This window comes from Crocuta crocuta, unplaced genomic scaffold (genome assembly GCF_008692635.1).
Source record: "Crocuta crocuta isolate KB4526 unplaced genomic scaffold, BGI_CrCroc_1.0 scaffold131, whole genome shotgun sequence".
Taxonomy (NCBI): domain Eukaryota; kingdom Metazoa; phylum Chordata; class Mammalia; order Carnivora; family Hyaenidae; genus Crocuta; species Crocuta crocuta.
In genome coordinates this window covers 17,917,248-17,940,813 of record NW_027528977.1, presented here as the reverse complement: position 1 = coordinate 17,940,813, position 23,566 = coordinate 17,917,248, and the positions used below count along the sequence as shown (strand labels likewise).

At 35.0% G+C, this 23,566-nt stretch overlaps 1 protein-coding gene across 1 annotated transcript in view; it reads left to right on the top strand.

The window, feature by feature from the left end:
- The window catches only part of TENM2 (teneurin transmembrane protein 2), a 3,267,991-nt gene that overhangs the window by 2,378,212 nt on the left and 866,213 nt on the right, over positions 1-23,566 (top strand). The window contains exon 15 of the mRNA XM_077757352.1: positions 16,500-16,775. Coding sequence (XP_077613478.1) covers positions 16,500-16,775 — 276 coding nt within the window. The remainder of the gene's footprint in view (positions 1-16,499; positions 16,776-23,566) is intronic.

Genomic DNA, 23,566 nt, shown 5'->3' with positions numbered 1-23,566 from the left:
TGCTTGTACCCAGAATGAGCTGTGATCATCTCACAGCTGCATTCTAGTGGTCCCTTTGATTCTGTTCCTGTTCTCCTCCTTCAGCATTCTAACCCAATAGAGCAATCCTTTAAAAATGAAAATTAGACAAGTCACCCCTCTCCCCCCAAACAGTGCAATGGCTTTCTGTTTCACACTTAGTAAAATAAATGTCCTTAAAATCACTCCCAAAATCCTTTCGGGCTTAGCTCTCCTTAACTCTCTGAACTCTTCTTATAAGTCGGCATCTTTGCTCACTTCATTCCAGCCACAAAGTTCCTCTTGCTGTTCCTGGGACATGCCAAGCACATTCCTGCCTGGGCCCTTTACACTTGATGGTTTCCTTTTTTGCCCCAGGTATTGGAAAGACTGACTCTCTCAACTTCTTCAAGTCTTTGTTTAAATGTCATCTTCTCAGTGAGCCCTTTACCAGATCAAATTATTCAAAATACAAAAGGCTTTCATCACTCTACTTTCTAGGTTTTCATAGTACATAACACCTTTGAAGACACTACACACTTAGCATATTCTTTTTTATAATATTTTAATATTTATCTTTTCTCTTTAAAGTGTGAGTGGGAGGGAGTTGCAAAGAGAGACGGAGACATAGAATCCAAAGCAGGCTCTAGCCTGAACTGTCAGCACAGAGCCTGATGTGGGGCTCTAACTCACAAGTATCAAGAACATGACCCGAGCCCAGGTTGGTCACTTAGCCAACTGAGCCATCCAGGTCCCACGCTTAACTTATTCATAATGTCAACTATTTATTTTCTGTTTGCCCCAGCTCAAATATAAGTCCATAAGGACAGAGATCTTTATCTCTTCTGTTCATCAGTATATCCCAAGCCTTTAGAACAAAGTTTAGCAGTTAGTAAGCACTGAATAAATATCAATTGAATGAATGAATGAGGCTCTTTACCTTTGTTCTACTTGCCTAGATTTCCCTCTTTTATGTTTATGTTTCCTCTTAGTGTATTCCTGTGCTGGCTCCCATATCGTTAGCTATATCCATAGCCTTATGAATATAGATATCATTAAACCTATTTTATAGACATGAAGACTGAAGATCAGGGATCAGGGAATTAACTTGAACATCATCAAACCATAAGTGGTCGAATAGGGATTCAAGTTCTGGCTTACTTTTTTCTGATGTATTTTTAAAACATACAGATTTAGAGTCTTTCTCCTAGGGAGAAAAGTACTTGAATTTATATCTGTCATATAATGATTTGGTTGCATTTACTTCTTTAAGAAAATTAAGACAATTTAGTTAGAGCAGTTTTAGGCTTACAACAAAATTGACTGTAAGGAACAGAGATTTACCATATACCTCCTCCCCCAACCCAAAAATAAAAAAACACATGCATAGCCTCCTCCATTATTAACATTCCCCACCAGAGTGATAAACATCTGTTAAAATTGATTAACCTATATTGATGCATCTTAATCACCTAAAGTTCATAGTTTATATTATAGTTCAATTTTGATGCAATAAATGCTATAGATTTGGACAAATGCAAAAGAGAATGTGTCCATTATTATAATATCGCTGCCCTAGAAGTTGCCTGTGCTCCACACGTTCATCCTTCCTAGCTTAATCCTTGGCAACCCCTGATCTTTTTACTGTCTCCATGGTTTTGCCTTTTCTAGACTGTCACATACTTGGAATCACATAGTATATTGACTTTTCAGATTGGCTTCTTTTACTTAGTAATATACATTTAACTGTGTATTAAACATGAGCAGGGAAGGGTCAGAGAGAGAGGAAGACACAGAATCTGAAACAGGGTTCAGGCTCTGAGCTAGCTGTCAGCACAGAGCCTGACATGGGGCTTGAACCCACAAACCGTGAGATCATGACCTGAAACGAAGTCGGCCACTCAACCGCCTCAGCCACCCAGGCGCCCCATGATTTTGTAAATATTTTTAATAATGGAATAGAAATAGACGGGTCCAAGACTTATACTTTTAGGTTCTTTTAATGCAAAAAAAAAAAAAAAAAAAAAAACTGTTAAATCACAGAAAAGTACAGCCAGTAAAGTGCAAAACACTCATCCCTTGAAGTTTACAAGTGTTAATATTCTGTCAAATTTGCTTCAAATCCTCCCTCTGTCTCCCCCCACTCTGCCCCATCCAATTCATTCTTCTCTGAAATAATTGCTAAGAAGAATTTGGTGTATGTTTTTCTAGTTCAAATTTATCTTGTTAGTCTATATTTGTCTAAGAACAATACATAGCACTCATGTTATTTTCTTATTATGCTTTTGTAACTTGACATTTAGATTTTGAGGTCTATCTTTATTAAGACCAAGCCTGTTATTTCTGATAATTCTCTACTCATACAGTTTCCAATGTGTGGCAAATGGTGGCCAGTATTAAAGTTTTGTATCTCTTACTGGGAGTTATCAGGAAACTTATTTCTTCCCAAAATAAGCAGTAAATGAACTAAATTACTTGATACATCTAACTTTGGTGACAGTTTTGAGTAGTTGGAAGGAAGATCCTGTTTTTAAAATGTCATCAGTTGATGCCTCTAGATATGCTGAAATCCTTGTAAAGCTGTTGTTTGCCTTGCATGTGAATGAATCCATTTCATATTAAAAGCAATGCTTTTAAGGTCCTTTAGTTGGTGGCTCTAACAACGTTGAGAATGATATATTTTAGTGGCAAGTTAGTCTCTGGTATTGCTGAAACTGACTAGTTACAGCATCACTCACTCACACCATGAACATAATAGTGCTGATGGTTAGAGTATTTCAGCTGTGATGACATAAGATTTTTTTACTCCATTGAGCAAGCTTCTGCCTTCTATTCCTGAATTTCCTTTTGACTTTGAGTTTATGTGACTCAACAACTCTCTGTAAGTCAACAGCTGCCAGATGCTAAATGTAATTAAGGCTATACATGTACTTGTAACCTACGACATGTGTTTGGAACACAGGAAGCAAGGTGGGAAAGGAAGAAAAGGAAAACTCTTGATTCAGTTTCAATTATCCTCTCCCTGTTTAATGATGCTAACAGGCACTAGGAAACTATGGTCTTGCCATTCTCTACAAGCTCTGTGGTGGGATGCTTAACATAGTTTTAGACAAGTATCTAAATCCTAGCAGTAATTGGTAATGAAGCAGTTGATTTAAATGAATTGATTTACAAAACAAGAGTATATCATTAACATTTCTCCCCAATATTTGTGGTTACAGAGTAGACTCTGATTAGTTACTGAAGCAAAATGTCTGCTATACATATATTCACCTGGTGATAGGCTGCAATCTATCCATCTCACTAGATGTCAGACTGTAGGTGAGTTAATTAACTCTTGAGATCTAGATAATCCTTCAGTGATGGGAAAGTCAAAATGTTTTCAAAACATCAAGTGCATGATGGAGACAGGGACCTTCATGAGTGCTGAGAATGCAAATGTCATGTCTTTGTCAAAATTTCAGTTAAAGTTGGTAGCTTCTCTACTGACATATCAAGTATTCTGTTTTCCTTTAAGAAAGCAGAATGTTATGTTACTAAACGGAATAAACATTAAATATATCTAAGTATATGCAGTTTAACTGGAAAAGTATTCTGTTTGTATAGAATAAATTTGAAAAGGGAATCATGCCCATCATTTTGTATTTTATACTTACTTGTAGTAATAATAATAGCTAATATTTATTGACTTTTGACTTTGTTCTGGAATATTCTAAATATTCCATTTTGTCATTAACACAATGACCATATGAGACAAGCAGTGCTATAATTTCCTTCATTTACAAGGGAGAAAATTGAAATGTAGATTAAATAGCCTGATCCAGACAACAATAATACAGTCTTCGCAATGAGTAAGATAAATCTCTAAGCAGCTAAATGAAAACAAAATTAAAATTTTAAAAATGAGCTAAAGCTAGAAATCTGAAGATTGAACTCCATGCCTATGGTAGTTCTTCACTGAGAGCAAAGACTGATATCAGACCTACATTTAGGGGATTGGACCTTGGACTTAGAGCAAGAAGGAGGACATGAAACTAAGATTAACCAGGAATCATGAAAGAGATATATGATAATAGTACCACATGTCTTAGACAGAAGCAAATACAAATTTTCAGGAAGGAAAAATCTTCATTTGAGGCCCCTGTGAGTTTTGAAAATTAAAATAAACCAATGTCAGCTAAAATAAATATAATGAATTGCATAAGAAAACAGACCTTCATAATTAAGAGCAAGCAAATCAAAGAACAACTGATTTTGATCTTTGAAGTTCTAAAACATAATTTGTTAGATCCATACTCTTAACTATGTATAATATGCAAATTAGCAAGTAAGAAGATAACAGAATAACTGAACAGAAATACTTAAAAAGCTATATAAGTTTTATAAATGAAATACATAATTGTTGAAAAAATAGTTGAGCTCTTACAGTAAATATCAGAGCAGGCACAATTAAAGAGAGAATTAGTCAACTGGAAAAAATAGCAAGAAGAAATTAGCAACAAACAGCAAAGAGAGAAAAGAGATTAAAAAATATAATAGGGACATGTAGAGAGGAGGATAATACTTAGTTTAATTAGTGAAGAGAATAAAAAGTATACAAGTGAGTAAATATTTAAGAGGCCATGGCTGAGAAATTTTTAGAAAAAAGGAATAATGAATTCCCAGAAATTGAAGGAGCAGCATATAAAGATCAGAATTCAGAATAGACTGACCTGCCATACATATTTAATCCCTAAAGTAACCACTAAATAATAATGTGAGGAGATAGCTAAAAAGTCAATAGAAAAATTAAAATGGAAATTAAAAAAATTATTAACTCAAGTGAGGCTCGGAAAGAAAGTATAGAAAGGAATGACCAAAAAAAGAGACAGATAGGAAAAACATAGCAGAATGATGAACCTACATCTAGCCATATCAATAATTACATGAATATAAATGGGCTGTCACAACAATTAAAAGGAAAAATGTCTCAGATAAATACCAAGTCCCAGATATATGCTGTTCACAAAAACATGTCTTTAAATACAGACACAGAAAAGTTGAAAGTAAAGAAACAGAAGTAGATGTGATATGTTTACTGCATACAGAAAACCTGAGAGCTGGCTTGACTATTTTATATCAGGAAAATAGGCTTTAAAACAAGAAGGATTACAGAGACAAAGATGGATATTTGAAATCGATAAAAAGTGTTAGTTCGCCCTGGAGAGGTAAAAGTATATGTGTCTAATAACAGTTTCAAAAAGAAAAGAGGGATAGTTGGAGGAGGGGGAGGAAGGGAGAGAGGAAAAGTTGACAAAAGTATAAAGAGAAAGAAAAGTCCATACTTTGTTAAAGATTCAACCTTTTCCTCAGTAACTAATAAAATAACTAAACCAAAATTATCAGAAAGGGTCTAGAGAACAACATTGTTATTTCTTTCCACCATATAGACATTTATAAAACACAACATACAACTGTAAATACACTATCTTTCAGTGAAACATTCAGCAACATCTACTGTATTCTGAGCTACAAAGTAAGTTTCAGTGATTTTCGAGAGGAAATTCTGCAGAGTCTGTTCTCTGTCCATCAAGTACCTACGTGAGAAATCAATAAAAATAAGAAATCTAGACAAGTCCAGATAAGTGGAAATAAAATTACACACTTCTAAGTAACCCATGTGTCAAAGACATACAAGAGAAACCAGAAAATATTTGAAATAGAATGATAATGTACAATATATTCAAATTTGTGGATGCAGGTGAGTAGGGAAAGTATATAGGCTTGATTGTTTATTTAAGAAATACTGTTTTTAAATAGGTGATCTATAGGTCTACCTCAAGACCTAGAAAAAAATGAGCGAATAAAACCTTAAGTTAAGCAAAGAAACACAATCAAGGGCAAAAATGAAAGAAGTAGAAAATAAACAATAAAAGAAAATTCTGAAGACAAAATCTTATCCTTTTAAAAACTGATAAAATTGATAAATCCCTAGCAAGAATGATCAAGATAAAAGAGAAAATACACAAATACTCCAAGTCAAGAATTAAGCAAAGGATATAGTTATGGATCCTACACATATTTGAAGGTATTGTCATAAACTATAGTAATTTAGATAAAATGAGCAAATCCATTATAAAATATAGCTAATAATAAAATCAGATATTATTTCAAGAATGTTAATTAGAGATAGTCACTACCTACTGACGATAAAATATTCAATCCATCAGAAATCTGTAATAATTCTAAACCTATATACACATAATATAAAGCCTTTAATAGATAAAGAGCAGATAGTGATACAACTGTGGGGAGAAACACCAATTATTGTATGAAATTTTATCATTTGTCTTGCAATTATTGATAACACAAGCAAACAGCAAACCATAGAGAAGAATTAGTATATAGAAGAGTTGAACCCCCAATTATTAATTTGGTCAAATTGAAATTTAGAGAACCTTGTCCTCAGTAATTAGAGAACACGTGTTCTTAGATACATGGAAAATACTTATCAAAACTTTATCAGTTTATAAAACAAATTTCAAAATTGTCCAAAGATTTAGTAACATAAAAATTTTCTCTCTAGCCAAATAGAATTAAATTAGTAGTCAGAAACAAATATATACAAAATATCACAGTACATTTAGAAACTTAATAAATAGGTGCGAAAGATGTATAAAGTGTTTAGATCTAAACAACAATGAAAATGCTGTGAATCAAAACTTGACAGATGAAGTGAAAATGGTGCTTAGAGGAAAATTTATAGTCTGAAATATTCATAATAAAAAAGTAGTGTGGCTGAATATTAATGATGTAAAGATTCAAATTTTAAAAATATGGAAAAGAACAGTTGAATAAACTCAAAGGAGGGGAAAAGAATAATTTGTATATGTAAGGGTAGAAGTTAATAAACTTAAAAACATACAGAAGCAGAAAATCAAAAATGTGTTTTTTGAAAGATAAAACTAATCCTTGGTAAAAAAACCAATCCAGTTAAAATAAAGAAAATAAATCCATCTATTGATGGACATTTAGGTAGCTTCCATCTCTTGGCTATTATAAATAAGGCTGCAGTAAGCATAGGGGAGCATGTATCTTTTCAAATTCATCTTTTCATTTTCTTTGGGTATATTCCCAGTAGTAGAATTATTGATCATATGGTATTTCTAATAAGACACATGTAGTGTGTGTGCACACATATGCACCCTGGAATATTATACAGCCATTAAGAAGGATGAGTTTTGTTGCCATTTTTGACAACATGGATAGATCTAGAGGAAATGAATCAGACTGAGATAAATAATGTATGATATCACTCTTATATGAATTTTACCGCTCCCCACAAAAGATAAACAAAAGCAGAATCAGACCTACAAATACAGAGAACAAACTGATAGTTTACAGAGCGAAAGGGGCAGAGGGGATAATCAAAATGAGGGAAGGGCAGAGGTAGATACAGGCTTCCAGTTAAAGAACGAATAAATCATGGGAGTAAAAGATACAACATAGTAAATATAATCAATGATACCATTATAGTGTTGTATGGTGAAGAATGGTAGCTACACTTTTGGTTAAGCAGAGCATAACACATAGACATGTGGAAATCACTACACTGTACACCTGAAATTAGTGTATGTCAACTGTACTCAAATATTTTTTTTTTATTTTTTTTAAAAAGAAAGTGCAAATAAGTAATGTCAAACATGAAAATGAAGGGGCGCCTGGGTGGCTCACTTGGTTAAGTGACTTGAACACAGGTCATGATCTCCTGGTTCATGAGTTCAAGCCCCACATTGGACTCTGTGATGACAGCTCAGAGCCTGAAACCTACTTCAGATTCTATGTCTCCCTTTCTCTCTGCCCCCTCCACCCCCACTAGTGCTCTGTCTCTCTTTGTCTCTCAAAAATGAATAAATGTTGGGGCATTTGGGTGGCATAGTTGGTTAAGCGTCTGACTTTAGCTCAGGGCATGATCTTGTGGTTTGTGAGTCTGAGCCTGCGTCAGGCTCTGTACTGACAGCTTAGAGCCTGGAGCCTGCTTCGGATTCTGTGTCTCCCTCTCTCTCTCTCTGCCCCTCCCCCACTCACACTCTGTCTCTCTCTCTCTCAAAAATAAATAAATGTTAAATTTTTTTTTTAATGAATCAGTGTTAAAAAGATTTTAAAAATGAAAATAAGGACAACCTTCTACAAATATAACAAATTTAAAAGGATTCAAAAATACTTGGTAACCTTGTATCAATCCATTTCAAAATATAGGTGAAATGAGCATATTCCTAGAAATATCAACTATTCCAAAACTTTCAAAGTCAACTCAAGAGAAAATAGAAAATGTTAATGCTGTTAAAAAAAATAAAATTTCTGCATCTGTAAACAGATGATCATCATAATACCTGTATTTGTTGTAAGGTTATTCTGTGGCTGGCAGTGTTAGCATTTTTACCTGCCTTGTATAATTCAGTGCTCACAACAACCCTATGAAGGTAGGTGCTATTTGTATGTTTATTGTATAAATGAATAAGATAGAGACTCATATGAAGAAATAACTCTAAGAATTTATATTCAACAAAGTTTTCTTTTAAACAAACTCAGGAATATCCACTTTCACCTTAGCCTACATAGTGACAATTTTAAAGGGCTGCTGTCCTAATCAATTTGAAAATTGTACGTGAATGCATTAAGAACAGTTCCTGCCACACTCTGAGTTCCTCAGTTAATGTAAGCTCCTCTGATAGTTCTCAAATATAGAACAGCCAGACTATTACTGCTAACTCACTATTGTCCTTGTATTTATTTATTTTTTCTCTCTCTAAAAGCAATTTGTTTGAAGAGTCAGAGTCTCATGAGGTCAGATGACTATACACCTTTGTAAAGCTGTTGTGTAGGACAACTGATTTGTATAGTTTTTAATACCGGAATTAATTTTTTTTCATTTTTTTTGCAATTTTCATTAGCAAAAAGGAATCTCCAGCTAGCTAAGTTACTGGGTATTTCATTTCTATTTATGAACGGGCAGTTGCTCAGCAGAACCTTTTGTTGTAGCTGCTTAGGGTTTTCCAATTTGGGCTTTGTTCAGTTTGGAACAGTCAAAATGCCACCATATCAGAGGAGAATGCCGCCTTCACCTTTCAATTTGAAGTCATAAAGCTTACAAAGAAACCAAGGATATTGGAAACTCTCCTGTCGTCACTAGCCATTTTGATGTTTCCTTGGTTTAGAATGTGTTTATTGACATGGGGATGATTCTAGCTAAAAATTGTGACAGTTGTGACACATCACACATTTAGATGGAGATTTTTTTTTCCTTTTTTATTTATTTAAATTTTAGGTAGTTAACAAACAGTAAAATATTGGCTTCTGAGGTAGAATTCAATGATTCATTACCTACAGTACCCAGTGCTCATCATAACAAGTGCCCTCTTTAATGCCCATCACCCATCTAGACCATAATTAATCTAAAAGTTTAGAAATATCAAAATATTAACATTTTAGATGCTATACACAAAAGAAAATTACTATTCTTAAGAGTGCATTTTTGAAATCTAAGTAGTTGACTTAATTTTTTATGAATAATAATCCATGTACACCTAGTCTGTAGTTTTAAGCCACCAAATAGTTTTGTCAACATTTGTGAAAATATCTGAATATGTAAAATCAGATGAACTTTAGAAGGGCATTAGGAAGGAGGTTATGTGAAGAATTTTAGTACACACAACCATAAAACATTAAAATTCATAAGTAGTTTCTGCAGTGGTTTTCCAAATTGTTATCAATGCATATATAGATATGTAGATTTTAGATTATTTGAAAATCATATTTTAGATAATATTGGTAAGTTTTTGGTAACTAATTATTCTGTGTAGCTTGTATATGTCAATCATTGCTCCAATTTCAATGTAAGATATTGGTATTAAATATAAGCTCACAATTTGGTGACACATTTTGAGTGACCAAAATTAAAAGTTATGTTTTATCACTTATAATTGCCATATTTTTCTGGATAACATTTTGGTGCAAAAGCTTAGGGGATCAGATCAAATTAGTTCACTTCCTATGTTAAAAAAAGAACGACAACATTGCAATTTATATCCTTTTCTTAAACTTGTTAGAAAATTTGGAGTTGATACTCATTTCTTAGTTGAAAATGTAAACTATAACATTCGCTCAGGAAAAGTGACCCATGTTTATTTACAAGAGATTATTTTGTCTTAGGATAAATGATGCTAGGAAAAGGCCACTTGAAATGGATTCAATGTTTTTAAAAAATCAGTATTTCATATTAAATAGTAAAACTTATTTATTGTAAACTTTATTTTCAGAAAAGAAAACTAATTAGCAAAAATATATTTGATTTCATGTTTAACACAATTTAGTATTCCAACTATGCTATAATTATTAAAAAAGATAGAGAATAACAATTTTTCTGGGGGGCATAATGTACACATTTTATGACAAAATTGCATGACTGAATTATACATCCTTCACTTTATATTGAATTTTGTAGCATGATCACAGTTGTATTTTATAAAAAATGATGAATTCATTAATTTACCTAAGGACTGCTCATTAACCTTTTACTTAAATAATTATCATTCCTCATTCAAGTTGAGATTTTCCTGATTCTTGGTATGATGAGTGATTTTTTTATTATATCCTGGCGATTACTTTTTGAAACTCTGGATCTTATTTAAATCTTCTGTTTCATCAGGACTCCTCTGACACAAGCCAGTGGGAAAAATGGAACACTGAGGCTTGCCTCCCAGGTGGATGCGAAGGTCCAAGTTCCTCACTTGGCCTACTTTGATGAGGCAGGGGGTGTGGACTGAGAAGTGATGCTCTCTTGCCTCTGAGCTGAGTTTGGTTTTCAGACTTTTCACTAGGACCCTGCAGTTACCAACCTGGTTTAGAAAGAGAAGGGCACCTCTTTACTACATTTCCCTCACAAATCCTTCAGTGGTGGTGAAAGGAAATTTAACATTAATTCTTCTCTGACACCAGCAGGGAGAGGAAGGGGTGCTTCATAACCACAGGTGGGAATGGAAGTCCAGGATCTCCTTACAGCCACCAATAACACCTTTGTGTAGGGTGTCTAGGAAGGCTCATTTCTACTGGACAAGGATGAAATTCTGGCTTTCCTCTTGATTCTATCCTGGGGTGTTTGTGGAGGTAAAGAAGGATCCTTAATTACAGTAGGCTTTACTCTTGGCTTATTTTGTCTGCTTGCACTGATGTTTTTAATATGCGGATTTCTCCAACACCAGGTCTGGGATATATAAGGCATAAAAAAAAAAACAAAAACGGGAACTCACAACCATATCCTTACTCAGGTCGCAGGATCCTAATAAGTCTATCTTAGTCTCAACCCTTTTAAAACTCTCTTTTTTTTTTTAATTTTTTTAATGTTTTATTTATTTCTGAGAGAGAGAGAGAGAGTGAGCAGCGTGAGCAGGGGAGGGTCAGAGAGAGAGGGAGATACAGAATCTGAAGCAGGCTCCAGACTCTGAGCTAGCTCTCAGCACAGAGCCTCACGCAGGGCTCGAACCCACGAACGGTGAGATCATGACCTGAGCGGAAGTTGGACACGTAACTGACTGAGCCACATATGTGGTTTTTATATGTACTGTTCAGGGATTTTAGCTGTACTTAGGGGGAGAAGAAGAGAGAAGTGAGGAATTTTGTCTTGATCCAGAGCCAGAAGTCTGTCAAGTCATCTTTTAAAGAATCCATCATGCTAACTTGCATTTCTAGGTTTCTTGTTAACAGGTTAATTCTGTTAGATCATGGTAATTATGTGGTCTTGCTTATGATCCTACTGTTTTTCAGCATCACTTTTAATGACTTCATGGAAATCTGCATCTTTACAAGCGTTACAATGTAGTTTCAGGTTGGCACTATATTACTTTCGGTTATCAGCAGCTACCTAAAGTCATAGACGTTGATATGGTGGTTGATATGAGAAGAGATACTAGCAGTAAGTGGGTGGGGATGGTGGGGATTAATTTTATAAGTGATCATTAGTGACTGTTTTCATGTTTTCATAGTAACTTTTGCTTCTGTGTGTAGAATTTCATCTCTTCAATTCAGGGGACTTGCATAATTAATATTTAGATAATAAAAGTTTTCTGTATTGTAGTCCCCGATTACTACAGTTAACTTTTATCTTCCTGCCCTCATAGTAGAAAATCTGTTCAAATGCTGACATTTCCAGTGCTATTTGTATTCCTTGGTATTACCATGACATGATAATTCTGACTTAGCGACATATGTGCTTCTCCTAGTTAAAGGTTATTTCGAAGTGTGAGAAGTTGGTAAAAACTTTGAAAATAAAGCCATGATCACAGTGTGCTGACATATCTTTCCTTTGAATTGTGTTCGCAAGCACAACTGCTTGGCCAATGGATTACTCTTGATATCTATTGCCCAATATATCTCTCAAAATTTTTGGAGAGGATCTGAGTTACACACTGAGATTATGAACAAGAAAAAGACAACTTAAAGTAAAAGAGACTTCTCAAGAAAGTTATTTTTAAACACTTGTGTGCTGCTATCCTGATCCACCTAACAGTATTTAGACATTAAGGTTCTCTCCCAACACCTTAAATTATACTAAAATTCCATGATGTGAAAATAGATTTTGTGCAATCATTCATCTATAAAAATAGTGACTTTCACCTTGATAATGTAATATGGGGCCACACTGGAAAGTTTATTAGTAACAACCATAAAACACATACCTGAGATGAAATAAGTTTAAAACATCATCTACATCCCCACTTTAATGTGATATCAGAGAGATTGGAAGCAGATAGAAGGTAAACATGTATTTCATGAATACTGAAATAGTATGACTCTTTCTATCTTTCTGCAAGAAAGTAAAGAAAGAAAGAAATGTTGACTGTTTTCCACTAGAAATCTTAGCTTGGAGAATCACACAATGACTAGTCTCTCTCTTCCATTCAAAGCTGCCATGGAGCTTAATAAAGACATAATTATACAAGATGAATTAAAGCAAAACCAACCTTCCATCAATGAGCAAAGTAAGTGCAAAACAATAAGTTGGCATGGTGTTAAAATTCCCCTCTGCTATTTCCATTCTGAGCTGAAGGGTATGACATGAGGGTTTTGTACTGTAAGGCAAACTACATGAAAAACGTTTGTCTGAAATCAATGTATATAGAGGAGTGTTTGGGAACGGTACTGTAAGAGCAAATTGAGGGGGGCCTGATAACTTCATGGAGTAAATTCATAGTCCCTCCAAGTAGTGAGTCCACCACTAGATGAATATCTGTTGGGCAGGCTGTGAAAGAATGAATAGTGGGACCACTAGATGACCTTTCAAGGCTCCTTGTCCTTTTCCTATATAATGTTTATCACTGTATAAATTGTATGCTGTTTATGTGATTCTTTGATTAATGTCTCTTTCCCAATTAGACTATAAATGTCATAGGCTCTATTTTTATAACGCTCCCTGTTATATCCCCAATGCCTATCATAGCACCAGGAACGATGAATGTTTGTTGAATGATTTAATAAAAGATAGATCAGTTTTTCCTTTCCAATGTGTATGTGGCTCACCGACTCCATATGTTAAGCCAGCATACTTGGGAAAGGCATGGTCCAGAACCTGTCCCAGATACTTAAAATAGAATTCCGCTTCTTTGAGTTAGTTGAGGGCAAAACCACCAAACTAAGAACTGTGAGAAATCGGTAACATTGGCGAACTGTGGTCCTACTGGAAGATGAAGATGAGGTGTTTAGAATATAAGATTTTTGAGAAGTCTAGAGGAAACTTTTCCTAAATTTAGAGGAAAATCTCGCTTCCTGTAAGCCAGTGTGAGCTTAGTTACTTCTTCTTGGTGAATTTAGTATAATACTTCCAATTTTTTTTACAGTGTCGTTTGTTTGTGGCTTGGAGGCTGTATGCTTAAAGTTGAAACACTTGAAATATACTTTTTTCTAACATTTGTGGTTGCTTTAAAACTTATGTAAATTTTAACTGATTTATGATGATCAGATTTGTTTTAACCGAAAAATAATATTTTAATTTCTTATCATCAAGTAAATTTGATAACCAAAGAAGGGAGACTATATTTATTCCATGGCTTTCCATGCCCTAGGCTTATTGCCTATTACTTCGAGTACCCAGATTGAAAAGCACATGGGATGCTCTGAAAACTGAGGCTTCTTTTCCTCTCACAGATGTTTCTCTTTTCCTGAGGAGGTCTTTGAAGCTAGTTCTAGATAATGAGATGTGGGAAAACCATCAGGAAAGTTGCCTTAATATATTCACATTCCATTTCTAATGGAATCATATAGCTAAAAATTCCCACATGTTGAATAAAAACATGTATGTTTTAGTTTGTCTTGTTTTCTTTTATTAAAGGTAAAGGAAGCCTAGTATTTCATGACTGTCCAGAGCAAACATGAGCTCTAAAAACAAGATGGGAGAATTTTAATATTTAGTTTACTTAAGAATTACAAAACAAAAATAGGAAAGTATTTTCATATCATACATATATGATCTTAACTTTTGTTTTATAGACTACTGAAATGGAAATATAAATTTTAGTGTACAATTATGAGACAATACCTAATTACCAGGGATGTAAGCTGGAACAGAGTACATTGGGCAGAGGATTTCAGACAGCATGATAAAATGTGTGCAGGGAATAAATCACAGCACTTGGGACCATGCTGGTGGCAGTGAGGATGTCCCTCTTCCCTGCCCATTACTGGAAGTTATCCCATCCCCAAAGAAGTTTTGCTTGGGTTAGCTCTCCAATGAATAAGTTTCATTCTGCATAGACTATTATGTATAAAATTGGGTTTGGTTTTATTTACACAGCTAAAAAAAAAAAAAAGGCTGTGGAACATCAACATATAGTAAAGAAAGGAAAATAAAACCTCAGAATAAAAATATATGTCTATTACAAAGTAAACTCACACTAGGTTAATACAAACAGTTGTTTTGTGCTTTTTTTAAAAATGAAAGCTGAGAAATAACATCATGTATGTGGAGGATCACAGAGCAGTTAAGTTATATCATAAGTTTGGGGATATGATTGATAGGGACTGGCCCTAATATAATCAATATACATAAGTAAAACCATGGCTTTGTTTGTATTTATAAGGTTTTCTTCATTTATAGCATTGAAGTGCATTTCTTCACTGAATTTTTCCCATTGTCCATAGCTTGACTAGAGACAAAAAAGAAAAAAATCAGCTTCATATGTCAGTAAATAGAGTGTACCACAAGACTCCATCTAATTTGCATTGAAAGCTTAAAATGTCTGTTAAGAAGCTGCAGTATTAAAGCACACACACACATAGATAGAGCATTCACTGTGCCAGAATATTGCAGGCTGGTTTTTGATTGAGATCATTTCACATTGTAGAATAAGCAAAGGCTTGCAATCTGCAAATTAGCAGTGTATCTTGGAACTACCACTTGCCTAAGCATGACCTTGGACACAGTATTTAACCTCTCTGTAAAATGTTCAACACCTAAACTGTTGGGCCATTATGAGATTTAAATGAGATCGAAAGCCTATCAACTGCCTGGTCACATGACCAACGCATGGTGACGTATTAACGTTCAATAAATGCCTCTTCGCCTCTGCTTTGTGCACACATTCACACTCCATAGGTGACACCTACTTGTGGCTTTAAGTTGTGTGAGCAAACAGACTTTGTTTGATATCATTTAAAAGCATGAGGACTGGCTTTTCATCCCCCAGATGCGGAACTAAATAATACATTACATAGTTTACTAAAAAAAAAGGAAAAAAAAAAGTTTGGTGTGTATTATCACATAGAAGATACACAGTGATCCTGAGAGGAATTTAAGAGATTAATACCCAGATTTTACAGATGAGAAAACTGGGGCTCAAGGAGTAACAGACTTGCCACAATGAGACTTACCAGTGGGAAGCTGGGATTCGTACCCAGGTCTCCTGGCCACCACTCACATTTATTGGAGGATTAAGGTTCTTTGACATGAAGACAGACTGCTCAAGGATCAGATCCATGTTTTGCTACAATCTAGATGTGTGACCTTGGGTAAGTCACTTAAATTCTCTGTTCCTCTGTTCCTCAGTTTCCTTACAGAATGATTACATAATATTATCTTCTTCATAAAGTCATTGTCACCTTTAAAAATGTAAAATAAAAGTTGCAAAACCAAACGATACCCAGAGCGAAGTAAGCGCTTGGTATATACTAGCTATTATTCTAAATCCAGTGTTTTTTCCAGCTACATGTGCTACCTAGACAATAGTACATGCTGCAACATTTTTGAAATAAAAGTTGAGCATTCTGACCTAGGATTAAAATTAATCTTAGATATTTACTTTAGATATTACCCCAATATCCTTAATACCCATGCTCATATATTCCTCTATACCATGGGAATCTGGTATGTTTTTTGGATGGGAAAAACATCCGTCTGCTTTTTTAAGAATAAATTTTAATTTTGTAAAGCATTTCACAATTTGTAATCAGTCTCTCTGTTGCTGTCACCTTAGGAACTAACTTCACCCTTGCGGAATTGGGAATGTGTGAGCCCTCCCCACACCGAAGTGGCTACTGTTCTGACATGGGGATCCTTCATCAGGGCTACTCTCTGAGCACAGGGTCTGACGCCGACTCCGACACAGAGGGAGGGATGTCTCCAGAACACGCCATCAGACTGTGGGGGAGAGGGATAAAATCCAGACGCAGTTCCGGCCTGTCCAGTCGTGAGAACTCAGCCCTTACTTTGACCGATTCTGACAACGAAAATAAGTCAGATGATGAGAACGGTAGGCCTGCTTCTTAAATACCTTTTAATGTTCTGGGTAAGGCGCAATGTGGCATTTGGGATGTCTGTGTTTTAATAAAGAGGAGTACAAAACCATTCATTTTCTTTGAAATCGACCTCCCTACCCACTCTGAGCTCGGGAAAAATAAACCGGCAAACCTCAAGCACGCAAGAAATGAGGAGAGAATTTTAAAATCACATTTCGATGATAACACAGTATTCAGCTATAGTCAGTTGGTCTTATTAGCAAGTAAATTACATTGCAAAGGAGGCAACTTGATAAACTATGACCTATACCTAGAAAATGTCCTCTTGCCACAAGTTTCTAGGTCTTTGTATTGATTTCCCCTTCCCAGTAAATGGCAACCTAGGTTATTTTTTTCATGAAGATCTCTTAAGAATCCTACCTTATCTTAGACTTTCATTTCCAGGCGGCAATGCCTCATATCCGTATTGAAGATCAAACCTGGAACAGATGCTCTGGACTTTAATAATGACAAATAGGAAGAGACTTGTCTTCAAAAAAAGTATTCTCTTCTATGTTCACTTTCCTCCTTGGTACCTATGTAGGTTAATGGCTTCCCACATCTTCTATCACAAATCACTATTGCTTATCCATCAGCTTTGTAGATGGGTTTTAATGAAACTTTGAAAATTAAATGCTTCCGATCATTAAGCAGTAAATATAGGGAGGCCTCAGCAAGTCATTAATGAGATAAGGTGCTTATTTGTGGATTTCTTAGTGACTCAGAATTGTGTTTAGTCAGAAACATCTCTTAAAAGATAAATTGCATTAGGTACAGTTGATTTATGAAGAAAACATCAAATGCTATGCGATTTGTTATGAATATATTGTGTGTTTGCAGAAAGAATTACCATTAAAATGTTTGCAAACAGATCAGTTAAAAATGTTTATAGAAAATATTATAAACTTCTACTAGAGCAGCTTCAAGTATTTGCCTGCATTTAAAAGAAGAAAAAGAAATTTGCAGGCGGACAGCTTGTTGTGAATGCAGAAGCATGGCTAAATATCATTTAATCTCAAAACTGTGTTGAAAATACATCATTTCCTGGGTAAGTCGCATATATCCAAAAAGATGTCACTTTGTTGCATTTTAATTTGTGTTTAATTTGGAAATAATTTATTCAACAGTGGGGACAAGGAGATGTGTCTTACTTAAGCCTCCATTCGTGTAGCTAATCAAGGTGCACACTCAAGGAAAATATCTATACTTGACTCCTTTTGAATTTTAACAAATTTTTGACACTTGGCACATGCAACACTCTAAGGCACTTATTTGATAGGAAATTACTTTTGGAAGTATTCATAAAGGCATACATTGAATCCATTTACTGATGTACTTTTTCAAGGCCGTGTGTGTCCAGTACTATTTAAATGGAGGTAGTTTGATGGCTTAATAAATAAAATCGCTTGTAATCCAAGGATATATGGCGCATTTTAAATAAGGTCTTCTTGCAAAGCTTCCATGGTGGTATACTCAGTGGTCTCATGGGAACCATCTGTACAAAATGTAGACGTATTGATAGAATCTGTACTCTCTCTTTTTAAACCTATATATATCTTAAGAAGTTAATAAAGAGAGTTTTCTAGTGAAGCAAAGGGAGAAAATAATGTTTGCCTTGAATTTACCTAGAACTATTTATCCTAGAACTATGGATAGGAGAATTTTATAATTAATGATGTATTTGGTAGACCAAAGGTAGTCTCTTTTTTCCAATATTCTTTAAAACATCATATACGAACAATTTTCACCTTTTGGGAGTCTAAATAAATCCCTACATATGGATAGGAAATAAACCCTTGAGACTAGTGTCTTGATGTTTTCCTGTAATGCTAGTTATATTGTGGTCAGAAATATAGAAATCTGTACTTGGATGTACTGAGTGACTCTTTTGTGCCTGCATCTGACAGGACACAAAAGAGGTAAGGAAGCCAGAGTTGAAGCCTAGATGAAAGAGGGCTGTTCTTAAAATGTACAGATAAAATGTATTTCCTCCTCTTTTTTTAAATTTTCAGTATTCCGCATATTCTGAAGATGTCATAATTCATGTTCTGTTCTCATTTGGGGCCAAAAATAAAAATAAGAGATTTTGCATGTTCCGTCATAAACTCATTAAGCAAATAAAAAGTGAGGTGTGATCCACTCTGCAGGTTGAGGTCTTAACTTCAGTAAACTTCTCTCTCTTTCTCTTTGACAGATTCTGTTTAGCTGACAAAGAAATCAATGCATTTTCACATGACTGATTTTATGAAGTTTGGGAATGTATTATCATATAGATTCACAGTTGCCTCACTGCTTCCACACCACAGCGTGGACACTTACAAAGCCATCATTAATTTCTCACACTTGTACCCCACAATGGCTTCCTCCATAATAAACACTCTGTCCTTCAGAACCAAATCAATAACCTTTTAGGTATGCCTCTCTTGAAGAGGAAGTTAAAGAATCTATACTTTGAGAAAGAACCTCTCGGATTCAATTTCAGATTTTAAAGATATGTGCTCACAAAATGAATCTTTTCTTTGTATCCCATATATTTTCGTTTCATTTTCATGGTGGGATCTTGGGGGTAACTAGATGTTCATAGTGCTTAGTTAAACATTGCACTTAAAAATTCCAATTGTGGTTTCGCTAAGCAGAGTTAGAATGCAAAGGCAGATCTCAAAAATCAGATTCTCTTTCTATAGTACGACATGGGTATCCAACCTTCAGACTCATGTAATAAAAGCCTCTTCTGCCAACAGTACTTCCTGCATGCTACTGTTTGACAAAAATGACCTGCTAGTTACTTGGTAACTTGAAAATCCCATCATACTGAACACAGGATAAATTTGTCCCTATGCCCCGCCCCCCCCCAACCCTTATTTTTTCCTTCACAGCTCTGCATCTTATACTCACTGTATGGCCACCAAGTTAACATTGTGTTAGCTTTGCTTGCTTTAAATAAATACAACTCTCAGGCCCAGGTGGTTTTATCAGGTTCTTTGACTCTGTCTTTAAATTAAAGACGGCATAGTTAGAAATGGCAATGAGAGTTGAGAAAAGCGAGCCCAAGTTTTTGCTGCTGTGTAATTTCACTGCATCTATAGAAACAGCTTTCTCAGTGACTTTAAATTAGAATCATCCCTTTTTTGGGTAGTAAATGTCCCACTTAAAATATTTCCTCTCTGAGGCCCTTTGTATCACCTGAGTTATGTAGAAAATGGGGCAGTCACTAATACACAAGAATAACTAATTGCCTCTTTAAAAATGCAGAATAGCACACACTGTAAAAAATCTGGTCTGTGTACCCTTGACTCCCTTAGGCGGTTTCTTCACCTTGGGGACTTAAAAATGTCCTTGAGTTGGTTTTTTTCTTTTTCAGCATAATTCCAGTTTTAGTTATTTTATTAGAAATCCAGAAAGAAAAAAGAAAACAGTAAGAAATGAAGCCTGTCTGTGGAACAGAGAGCCAGAAATTATAGAAAACTAAATCTGGCCTTGGATAAAGAAGAAAATTAGCCTTCCCTTTACCTGCTCTTTTTCCACCCAAAGTAAATAAAGACAATGTTCATTTTCATCTCTTGTCAATTGGGAAATTTATAATTCTCCTAATGTACGTTTAGGTTGAAAATATAAATGTTGGGTTAACTTCATTGCATTTCACAAAATGCATTTATAAAACAAGCTGGCTCTTGGCACATAATGGATTTGTGTAAAGTGTGTTTGGGGAGCACAGGTTGCATTAGATTGTGAGTCCTCTTGGCAGAGGTGTTCAGTGTTCTGTCCGGGAGGGCTTGGATGCACCCGGGCCACTCACTGCATGTTAATTGAGGCAAGAAGACCGAACTCTGAGGGGAGAAAGGATTTTTCCTTAATACCAGGAACAATATCTATAGGTTAATGCCACCAACCAGACTGCATTCGTTCGTTATGTGAGGTGAGTTTCTCAAGCCTTCTTTCTTTCTCTTCAAAAGGCAGCCCCTCAATAGATTCCTTACAGCAGCCTGTATGTATGCATATCTAAGACCTGCTAGCAGGTTTCTGTTTTGCCCCACTCTATTATCCTTGCATACTCTTAAATTTATTTTGTGTTTTATAATCCACTCTACTTCTTTCTTCTTCCCCATCATCGCACATGTAAAATTTACAGAGAATGCCTGGAACAGATATAAAAACTTACTATAAGCACCCGATAATTATAGCCGAGGGCTCATAATTTTGCTCTTAAAGTCGGGAGTAAGAATGGTAAACGAGCTACAGAAATGTAGTAATACTTGACTGTGCTTCCCATGTTTATACAAGGATGATTTCTTTTCCATTCAAACTTTATGAAAAAAATCTTCCATGGAAAAAAATTCTGTCTTGATTCCTTAGACACAAAAGAAAACAAAACAAAAAACATGGAAGAAAACAAAACAAACTTTAAATCCATTTTGATGACAAGTATTTCAAATTGTGTTTTTAGCTTTCTTTTTCGTATGCTTGCAAATTTGAAAGAGTAATATTTGTAAGGAATGTGAAATGACTCCTCATGGATTGAAAAAGACAGGGGAAAAAAATATCACCTGTCAAAAGAGTCTCAGTCTACTGCTAAATGAAAGGATGCCTTGATTTTAATAACCACTCAATTCCCTGAAAGTTCAGATATTAGAGGTTATAGTGGCACCTTATTTTACAAAAAAAATTTATTAACAAGGGTCTTAAATATATGATTATCACAATGCTAAAATACAGCTGATAGTAATGTAGGACAAGATGCAGAAATCAGTAATATCACATTGTCACATGGCTGGGTACATTTAGAAGGACTGATAAGTTTTGCAGAGGGACCTGCCTGAAAGTTTAAATATTTAGGTTTTTGGCAAATGGAAGCAATGCTCACATTACTTCAAAGTAAAACAGAGGACTTGAAAGAGTGTCAATACTGCATGTTCCAGATTATAAACTTTAGTGGCATGGTTTTCAGTTATTTATATATTTCTTTCTTTCCTTTGGTGGTTGCTTTCATGTTTGTTAATGCTCCTGGGGGCTATCAAGGAATGGCTCCATTCAATAAATACAATAAATAAAATGAAGCACTAAGCCTTACTTTTGGCAAGGGCAGCCTGATTATTACACGTGTAATCTCTAGGCCTTCGGGGAGACATTGGGCTTGGTGGATAATCACTTGGTTTTAAGCTGCTGAGTTCCTGATATCTGTACTTTGACTTCAGTTAAGCAGCAAAGGCAGTCACCGGGTGAGAGGCAAACTGTTTTTGTCACTTCATCCCCAGAAGCCTCTTCACTCAGAAAACTCTTCACTTTTTTGCTTATTGTTCAGTCACTTTTTAGTTTAGTTGTTGTTTGTCAGGGATCAAATTAAATTTAAATTTGGGAGAGATGTGCAATCAAGTATTAAAGCTGTAAATAAAATGGGTTAAAGCCAAGGAAGTTGATAGGATAAATTTTCTACAGAGAACTATCTCCAGATGAACCTGTGCAAAATAAAATATGAAGTTAAAGAGGTTTGTGAAGCTGTATACGAAGTACGGAGACATCTCATTTACCCATTTTGAAACTAGGACACAGTGAGGGGAAGGAGAAAATTTCAAGTAATAGATTTGTAAGCAGGCTAGAAATTGCAGATATGTAGGTATTATGTGTATATGTTTATACCTGAAGCTAAAAATGTTACTTGTGATTTAATGTTGAACATTATTCAGCACTAGCCAAAGAACTACCTTGAAAATTATCCTTCCCAGTTTCCCTAAACTCAGTTTGAGGAATGTTAAAGGTCACCAAAGGTCAAGGGAAGAGATTGTCAGAATTATCATTAACCTAGAGGTTATGAACTATAGTTCATGAGTTGTTTTATTTGGTCAGTCCAATGTTCAAAAATTTGACGCTACTAACCAACATTTTTAAGTAGAGATTTTTTTATTGTTGGCGTCTTTTGAAATGTACAAGGTCCAGGAACACTTTTGCAGCTTTCCTTCTGGATAATTGGATTAAAAATAGGAACCATAGTAGCTCTAGATGGACCCATGTCATCTGGTTACCTGAGCTCCCTTCAATTTACTCCACTTATTTAAAGTTGGCTTAGCCTTTGGAGCACTTGAGTCACCAGCCTTGACTTCTATCCAACTTGCTGGGCAACCAGAGATGATGACAATGGTAGAAAGAAAGCTAGAAACAACAGTGTTAGCTTAATTTAACATGTGTTTAAAATAGTAAAATTGCTTGCTTTTTTGTAAGTTTGATTCACCTGTAAAATGGGCTTAATTTTGCTATACCATGTATCTAAAGTAATTTTAAGGTATTCTGATGAAATTAAATCAAATGAAAATAGTAATTCATTGCAAAATTAAGAAAGTAGTTATATGTGTGTGGGAGAGGATGAGGAGTGGATGATTTGCCATCCCTATCTTCTGCGGTGCTAAAAAACCTTAAAGTCAGAACTTCCGATTTCAACACAAATACTGAAAGCTATTTTAATGTAAAAGTATCTAGGTGGACTTTTAAGAAATGGAGGGAAAACCTACTTTAAAAACTTTAGCTATTTCAGCTGATTGAGGAAAACCCCAGGGCTTTTTAGGAAGAAGCCATTTAAAGAGGAGGAAAATGACTTTGTTCTAATTATGTTCAGTTTTGATCAGGCAAATGGTTTATGGAGTCTGTTACAATGAAGTGAAAGACAATAAAGCAAAGGCTAGAAGAGGAAAATGTGGTGACATACAAAAGTCTCCAATGCCCCAAGAGAGAAGGACCCGGAGCAATGTTGGATAATGCTGAGTTGAGAACAAGAACT